Here is an 8,920-nt window from a genome sequence, read left to right as displayed (position 1 = left end):
GGAAAAGCCCCCCCAGATTCCTTGTAGCCCCCCAGGCACTGGAAGGGGCTCTGAGGTCTCCCTGGAGCCTTCCCTTCTCCAGGCTGAACCCCCCAACTCTCCCAGCCTGTCCCCAGGGCAGAGGGGCTCCAGCCCTCGGAGCATCTCCGGGGCCTCCTCTGGACTCACTCCAACAGCTCCGTGTCCTCCTGCTACTGGGGGCCCCAGAGCTGGAGGCAGAACTGCAGGGGGGTCTCCCCAGAGCAGAGCTCTTGCGTTCTACGGAAGCACATCCCAGGCCTTAACACCAGACCATCTCCTTTCCAGTAAAACCAAGGCTGTATCCATAAGGCACGAGAGCCAGAGCTCCCAAAGCACAATCCGATGCCCGTCCTTTCTGGGAAAACTGCTCAGAGTTCTGAGATAAGGACTCAGCACCTTCCCACCAGGAACAGATCAAGTCATCCACGGAACAAGGAATCTCTTCACTACACAGCCCTTTCATTTGGAACTCCATGTAAAGAAAAAAATAATTAAAAACACCCCCAAACACCACATTTCCCCCCCCAAACAGAGCAAAACCCCCACCAACCTTCTCTTTCACAACTGGCCACTGAACAGAAAACTGGTTTGAGTCAGTCCCAAAGCAAAGCATCCTCACAGAAATCACGTGGGGAGAAGGCAGTTAACAGACTGTCCTGCCTAGGCTGGAGTTATCTGAAACACACGAACTATACGGATTCAAGCTTTGGAGACTTCTTAAATGATCAGGAAAAGCCAAATATTTTGCCCTGTTAGACACTGTTCTGCATTTTACCAGAGGACTCCTCATCTAGCACAGCTTCCCTAGCCCACTTTCCAGCATTATGAGGGAAGAACGGTGGGTCTGGGAAACGCTGCTGCAACTATACAGAGATTGCCTTGGCAATTTTCCAGCTCGCAGAGTCCTCAGCAGCTGCTTCACAGAACAAGCAGGTCTCGGGATTCACGCCAAGCACAGGTTCGGCTGGCCTGGCCAGCTCTGGAGATGCTGACACAAAGGGTTCATCTCAGCACTGACACATTCAGCCACGGCGCTCCGCTCCTCCTGCGTGCCGTTTTCAACACAGCCCTGCGCTGAAGCTGCCACGAGCCGGAACTGGTCTCTGAGGGTACAGAAACTCAGCTGGGCTTGTAGTTGCAGGGGCTGGCTCAACACTGGCTGGTCCAAGCGTTCCACGTGTGTTCCACGTGCAGACTGTCTCCTGTTGCTTTGGGACCGACTGGACATGGCAGCTTCACTGGCTATAGAACCCCTCCTGGTCTGCCACCCACACACGGCAGTGCCGACGGCCACCGTCTGGAAAGCAGTGCAGCGGGGGGATATTCCCCAGACAAGCCACTCCAGTCCCACGCATGCGAAGCAACGAAGGGCCAAAGAGCAGCACAATAAATCCTGCCAAAATCAACGGGACCACCTTGGGAACTATCCAGTCAGAATCCGTATGGAATTCCGATTAGTGCACACCGTGGTAAGCATTTGGTGAGGATTTCTGCTGGTCTTCCATGGGAAGCTGGTTCATAACAACACTGAATGTTGCCTTTGGGGTTTGCTGTTTGAGGGGTTTTGTTGTTATTGTTGGGGTTTTCTTTGAGAACTCAATATACCCAAGTTAAGGCAACTGTCACCCACTCAAAAATCCCGTGCGTGAAGCCTGGCCCAGGAAGCAGAACTGAGGGGCCCAGTGCTCACTGCACCAGCGGCTCAAACTCTGCAGTAGCTGGAATACACCTCTCCGCGCGCTTGCACATGAGGTCTCTACCCCCGCTCTCGTTCTGCTGGGTTGATCCTGAAGTTAGATGGCCATAAATAAGACAGCATATCTGATTTTGGTTTAAAAACCACCAAAACCCAGACAAACCAACCTGCAGCCAGCTCTCATTTCGAGTCACCCCAGCCGCGAGGATTCCGCAGCCAACCTCCCTTGAAGGAGCCGAATGCCTGGCAGCCGGGGCGGGCAGTGCAGCCTACCAGACAAAGACACCCGCCGAAAACACACCAGTCAGCCGTGCTTCCAGCCAGACTACCCACCACCCGCATTTCCAGAGCACTTTACTCGAAGTTGTTGCAAACTGCACGCGGCAGGAAGAGTACGTAGGAGCATCCATCCTTCCCCTGCCTGAGGGGGCCAAGGGACAGCTGCCTACCAAGGACAGCTGAAGCACCTGGACTGGACTGAAAGGGAACAATGGACAGGAGCGTGTCATGCCGGCTTCACAAAACCTCTGTCACGTGCAGAACGGGAAGCGAGGCACAAAGACACCCAGGAAGGTGGAGATTTGATAAGAATACAAGCGCTCACAATAAGAATACGTTAACATTTGATAGGAGGGACCTATGTTATGAACGGGCTTTACCAACCGCTCCCCAAAAAAGAGGGGTAACCGACTTGTTATTAAGACAAAATAATGGATTATTGCCCAATGGACACAGACAATCATTTGCTCTTCACACTTCAAACAGCACAGACCACAAAATACTCCTTTGCAGGTCTGTCTCCATTCAAAGACGTCTGACCCCAAGATTTCAGCTGCATTTAAACACTCACTAAAGCCACTGTAACCTTGCAAGTACAGCGGGGTAAGTGCCCGCGTACAGCTGCGCCTGGCGTGCATGGCCACACATTTGAATTCCAAAATGAGTTTTCCTTCCATTTAGGCTTACAGCCCCTCTACTCAACATCTACAAGCGCAACCATAAAGGTACTTTTCAGGAGGTGCTGAAAGCAAGAGACCCGAACAGGAAAAGCAGTTCGGTTTGACACTGCTCTCTGACCTGACCCACCCCCTCTCTGCAGCTGACAGTCCCAGTTCCTTGTGATAAAACACCAAGCAATACTCGGGGGCACTTTTCTCGTGTGATTTCTGGCAACTTCCCTTCCCTTCTGGCATCCAAAGGAGCATCCTTTTAGAAGGGAAATATCCTCCCGTACCAGCATTTTCCCATGAAAGCAGCAGACCTGCAGGGTGTTTTTCTCCCCTGAACAGGCAACCTGCATGCTTTAATTTTATGTTCATTTCCAGAATATGACAGACACTCTTTAAGAAACATTCAAAAAGCCCCACCCCCCCTCCAGCAATGCAGTTAATTATGCAAGTAGAGCAACAAAGGATCCCTTTAGCGATTAGGGACTCCAGTGAGCAGTCAATGAGCTCTAACACTGGGTGGTAACTCATGGCAACAGGGGAGACAGAGCAGACAGCAGGCGAGATACAAACAGCAGTCTATCCTGCTATTCAGGATGAGAAGAAACAGCACTGCAGAGGGAGAAAAACACCAAAGACAGAGCCCCACCAGAGCAGCAATGAACCTGCCAGACAGCACAATCAGCCCATGGCGATGAAAGGTTGGGATTGTAACGCTTACGTTTCCCCACCACCTCTGTGCTCTTCCTTTGCCCTTACGCCCCGCGTTCGGTTTAAGGACTGTTTCAGTTTAGCCACTTGATTTCAGCTTTGCAGCCTTTTCCCTATTAGTTATTTCAAAAAACAAAGGGAGGGGGAGCAGAATAGATATTATCCTTACCGACTGCACAATCGATCGGGCATCCTCCTCACTGCAACAAAACGGGCTGCCACTCACCAGAACATTTGTGCTGAAAGACAAGTTTACAAACACGTTTTACCCACCAGTGGAAGAGACAGACAATTAAGCACCTATGGAAAAACACCTTCACGTACAGCGCTCAGACATGTACTCGCAAGAAACAAGAAGCCAAAGGCAGAGAGTAGCCAGCAGCGCCAGAAGGGAACGGGGTGCAGAGGGGGGTTCTTTGTTTCTTTGGGTGCGAGAGGGTTTTTAGGCTGCATATCCCGTGTTAATGCAGTGCTCACACTCCGGGCTTCCGGCAGCTGACCTAGCTACAGCTCAGAGGACCACAGCTAAGGAACTACATCCCCCCCAAAGCCCGCAGAGAAACGGGCACTTCCTGGGGGACCTGAACCCCTGATGGCCAGCACAGATGGTGCAAACATCCGCCCACCTCCTGGCCTTCAAAGTTGGCCGGAGCCTGTGGAAAAACAACAGGTCAGGATTCTGCTCCTCCATAAAGCAGGAGCCACCTGCACTGCTTCCAGAGAGCAGACCAACTCCAACACCAAACACTCTGCAGAAGCGTTTGCCTACGAATATGTATCCTTCCACACCAAAAGTGAGTTTGGGCATGAGCTTTGGGTCCTACACAGTAACCAGCAAGAAGTGCAATTCCTCAAAGCGAGACTGCAACTTTAATTACTTTTTAATTTTGTCAACATAAAGCAAAAGGTGCCTCCAAAATGACCGAGACCAACATTTGAGTATTATCCTGCAGTGTTCGTGCCATGCTGCCCAAGGGTTAAGGTGTTCCATCAGCTCCAGGAGAGAGGAAGTCCCATTTTCCCAATAAAGACAATGACAGCGAGCACCTGAGCACAGCTTCCCTCCCAGCCCTCGCCCCCATTCAGCTGATGGCAAGCTACAGCCTCTGGAAAGCACCAGCAGTGACTCCTGCCAGCTCTTCGGGCCTCCAGTGCCAGAGCTGCCAAGGCAAACCAGTCCTGGGAGCTTCATAACATCCATTTTCATTTGGATCAGGCCAAAGGCTGGTAAAGAACAGTAATTTGGTCCTCTCAGTCCAGAGAGCAACTAAAAAATATGGAAAGCTAAGCTGCAAAGCAATTCTGCATCACAGGGATGCAGCATGGAGGATGGAACAAGCAGTGAGAAGAGGATTTGCACAGCATACCAAGATTCTCCCAGAACGATCCTGACAAACACTCTGGGGCCCTGTCTTGGAACCTGAAGTAATCTGTGTCACACTTCTATAACCAATAGATTTTTGGATTTGCTTACCAGTAAATCATCATTATCATACAAGGTGCAATTAGTCAATCAGTCTATTACGGACTAATTATCAGAACCCCGTACTCCTGCCATCTCGGAGTGAGAAGTCTGAGCAGCTCATGCACAGCTGCCACATGCCGAGTACCCCCACTACCAGCACAATACAGAGAGAAGACGTCACTGGATACTCACCACTTAATAGTGCCTCCATCAGCTTTTTTATGAAGCAGAGCTTTCCAGTATTCATGGGTGGATTTAATAATTTCAACAGCAAAAGCCTAGTTTATATCAAGCAAAATTTTTATGATTTAAAATGTTATTAAACAGAAAAAAGCCACAGAACTAGCTTATTAAAACATACTGTTTCATGTGTTATTTTAAGGGGCCTCCTTTGAGGCCTCATTACATTCCTGGAAACTCTAGCACCTTTCCTTATGAAAGCGACAAACCTGACTGTCAAACACCGGCAAGGCAGGCAGGACCCTCGGCGGCCCGCAGCCAGAGAACACGAAGGCTGCACTGAAGGAGGAGCGCAGCGCTAGCCGGGGAGCAGACACCTACAGCCGCAGCAAACCAGGGCCCAGACGGGACAAAGCTCCAGCTCCCACCCCTCTGCTACACGTGCTCATCGGGGTCATTAGTTTCCCAATCCTCAGCATTTGCAACAAGGTAACACAGCAGCTACTTAACAGTTTGTTTGCTTAGAAACAACAGTAACACTGGGGGTGGGTGTGAAAGAGCGTTAAGAAAAAATGAGGTAAAACAAGCCCTCGGTGCCCAGAGGATGCTATCCGGGGTGGCTTGCAAGAAGCTGCCAGCAGAACATTCACGTTTCCTGGCACTGAGTGACTTGGCAAAGTGCCACCGGAACGTCCTGAACTTCACCAGAGCTGCTGGAGCACAGCCACGGCCGCCTCAACACATCCTGGCTCTCCAGAAACCCCTGAGAAATGCCCAAGTGCTCCAAACCAGCCATCTCAGGGCACCTCGTGCCTCACGCCTGAACTCCACCGGTCGGAGAGGGATATCCCGTTAAACACGCGCTCTGGAGCGACCCTGCGCGACACGGCAGGGAAGCCGCCAAGAGCAGCTCCTGGGAGATCAGGTCACGGAGCTGCACAACTCTACGTCTGACTGATTTAAAAGACAGTTTTAGTGCAGGGGGAGCCAGGGCACCTCTTTAACCAGAGAAAAGAGGTCAAGCTGCCCGGGCGGCTCAGGTGTTTTACAGCTCGGGCAGCACGTGCCAAGGCTGCAGGGGCTGACACACCAACATCATTCATTCGGGCCCTGGGAGCCTTCGCCAAAACCAGCTTACAGAGTGTGCAATCCATGGCTCGCAAAGCCCTTTCACCCACATCACATCCAAGTTTCCTCTGGAAAACACAGGTACGTTCTTCAGCAAGGTCTGTTCCCAGGTCTGCTCCCTGAGTGCACTGGCTGTTTTTACTGCAGCAGTTTAAACACTATTCATTTCTTCTAAATAAAAGCTGTTTTGCAGCCTTCAAGCTAAAACCAGCTCCCATGTTTTTACACAGAGTGACCAGGTAAAGCAAGCCTTGGGCAGAGCCAAACCTGGGAAGATCTGCAGCCTACTGTCTGAAACGGCATCGCTAAAAAAGATACCTGAAGAGCAGTCTGTTCCCTGCTCTGATAGGGAGAAAAGCCCTGCACACAGACGCGTGTCAATCGCCAGGGCCAGGACAGTGGGGTTTCTGGCAGGCCCTCTGACGACCTACACATCTCCCCTGAATAAAGCGGAAGGCAAACTGTTTGTTCCTAGCTGCCACTTGTAGTCAGAGATCCCTCACAAAAATTCCTTCTGTTAAACCTCCTCCTTTACAACTCCAAAAATTTCAGGATGTATTAAAGAGCCCAGGAGACAAAGATGCCTCTTCAATTTTGGATTATCTTCACCTTGTCTTGAAATTCTCCATTGAAAGCGAACCGATTTTCCGGCTTCCCATCAGGGACTTTGTATAATCGGAACCAGTCGACCGTAGCCTCAAGGTACCCTGGTTTGTACTTCCTGACATCATCAATATCTGTAGGTTAAAGAGAACAAAACACAGAAAGGGACCGGTGATTTTTAGTCAATTTCCACAACATTCCATTTCACGAAGTCTCAAAGGATCCCCAAGCAATGTGATTGCCCCGAGCACGTTCAGAGCCATCGGGGATCTCCCCGTTACTACACTGCTGCCATCATGACTTCACAACCACACTCAACAGGTAAGCCAGCCGCCTCCTGCCCTTCGCTAATTAAGGCCCAAAGGGACAGTGAATGGAAGGCCCATACTCGTGACAGGAGAGGAGAAACATTCTGTATTTCCAGGCTTTTGTCTCAGCAGGCTTCTCTTGCAATACCCAGACCATCAGTGAGGTGTTTTCCCCCCAGCAACTGCAGGGACCACAGGTGTTTGTTGATAACGGGAGAAGAGCCAGTAAAAACAACATCCCCACGTGGACTTTTCAACCAGCACCTCACAAGAAACTACAGGCCTGACTTGCCAAAGCTGTACTGCAGGCATCCCTTAGCACACATTACTCCTGGATTCAGCCCCTTAGACACCAGACAGATCCATGGCAGGAGCACTGGACGCTATCTCCACGATAACGCACAATCGCTGCAGACCACCAGCGAGCTACCTCAGCCTCAGTAATCCTACCGGCGAAGGCGGCGCAGGACAGAGGAACGCGTGCCAGCGGCAGGACGCCGGGGCAGCAGAGGAGCACTGCCCCGGCAGCACAGAGATGCAGCGCTCACACAGAACTGCTCCAGGGCTGTGCTGCTAGAGCGAAGACGCAGTTTAGGATCTTAAGCGTTTGCTTCTGCTGTGCAGATCAAGTGCCACCAGGCTGTCCTGGGAGCCTGCCATCGCCGCTGGCAACAAGGGGGTCCTACCTGGCAAACGAACTCTGGCAGCATGTTTATGTGGAAAAGCCATCAATACAATTTTAAGTGATTTTGATAAAGGATTTTGTCCCTTCTGAAAGGCAAGTGCTTTCAGAGCTGGTGTAAGATTTCTCTTTCCAGCTATCTCCCTCCTACAGTCACTTGTGATGGAAACAGGAGCTGACTATCGCAGTGCTCGGCATGCAGCCCTCCAGCTGTTTCACCACCTCGCCCTGCCTGCGCCACCTTCCACGGCGTTACTCCCTTCCCCACGGCTCTGCACGTCACCTGCACATTTCTGCCCTCACGGTTCCCCAGCATCTCATCCGGTCTCTTACGCTCTCTCCATTCTGCTTGGCTACTCCATTGTCTTCTACCACAGACAGAACTCGCTCACTGACATCTCCAAGCTATCAGCGATTCCTCATGGACACTCTTCTGTCTATCCAGTCCTACAAAACAGATTTTCAGAGTTGCTCAGTCCATGGAACTGACACCTAGTCACGTGATTTCCATCTTAAGGAGCCTAAACGTCTTTTTAAAATCTAGTCTGTGAACCTGAGCAAAGACATTCAAGTATTTCTGAAGAGAACCGTAAGAGACGGGGAAGCCTTGTGCTGCAGACCACGCAACTCCCTGTAGAGCAGAGACGTGGGGGCTGAACCATGAGACCAAACCTACGGGAGAAGACAAAGCTGCATGTTCACAGGCATCTGACAGGTGCCACTCCCAATTCCACTGGATCACACACTGCCTGAAGAATAAAACACTCTGAAGAACCCCATGTGAATTTTTGCTTCTGCACACACTTAACAGGGCTAGGTGTTTATGGACTTGGAGTGAAAGACGTTTGGAACTCGGCTGCTGGCCACCCGCCTGCAGATGAGGGAGTTGGCTGGCAGAAGCCCCGACAAAAGCACAGGCACTACAGCTGTGCTAGGGGCAGGGCTTCTAGCTGGAATCCACAGCAGCCTTTCCAGGGTGGGTGGGGGAGACCAGCCAAGAAAGGAGGATTTAGGAAAGGGTGGGGTCTTGTTGGAGGCAGGATGAGCTCCAACTCAGATGGGTTTCAGGGCTCCAGTGCATCCTCCTGTTCTCTCCAAGCAAGGGAACATCCCTCCTCCCACCTTGAGCCCTTGTCATCTCCTCTCTTGAGGTCTGAACTCAGTTTCATAGAATCATGG

General features: G+C 51.2%; 1 protein-coding gene across 1 annotated transcript in view; it reads right to left on the bottom strand.

Moving 5' to 3' along the window:
• The window catches only part of LOC104510327 (inorganic pyrophosphatase 2, mitochondrial-like), a gene marked incomplete at both ends in the record, with an annotated part of 8,463 nt that extends 1,578 nt beyond the window's left edge, over window positions 1–6,885 (bottom strand). The window contains 3 exons of the mRNA XM_010152533.1: window positions 3,545–3,614; window positions 5,033–5,118; window positions 6,758–6,885. Of these exons, the coding sequence (XP_010150835.1) occupies window positions 3,545–3,614; window positions 5,033–5,118; window positions 6,758–6,885 (284 nt within the window). The remainder of the gene's footprint in view (window positions 1–3,544; window positions 3,615–5,032; window positions 5,119–6,757) is intronic.
• Between the last annotated feature and the right edge of the window lie 2,035 nt (window positions 6,886–8,920).

Source organism: Eurypyga helias, unplaced genomic scaffold (assembly GCF_000690775.1).
Source record: "Eurypyga helias isolate BGI_N326 unplaced genomic scaffold, ASM69077v1 scaffold47025, whole genome shotgun sequence".
In the NCBI taxonomy this organism is placed as follows: domain Eukaryota; kingdom Metazoa; phylum Chordata; class Aves; order Eurypygiformes; family Eurypygidae; genus Eurypyga; species Eurypyga helias.
The sequence above is the reverse complement of the archived record's forward strand: the minus strand, read 5'-3'. Positions and strand labels throughout refer to the sequence as shown.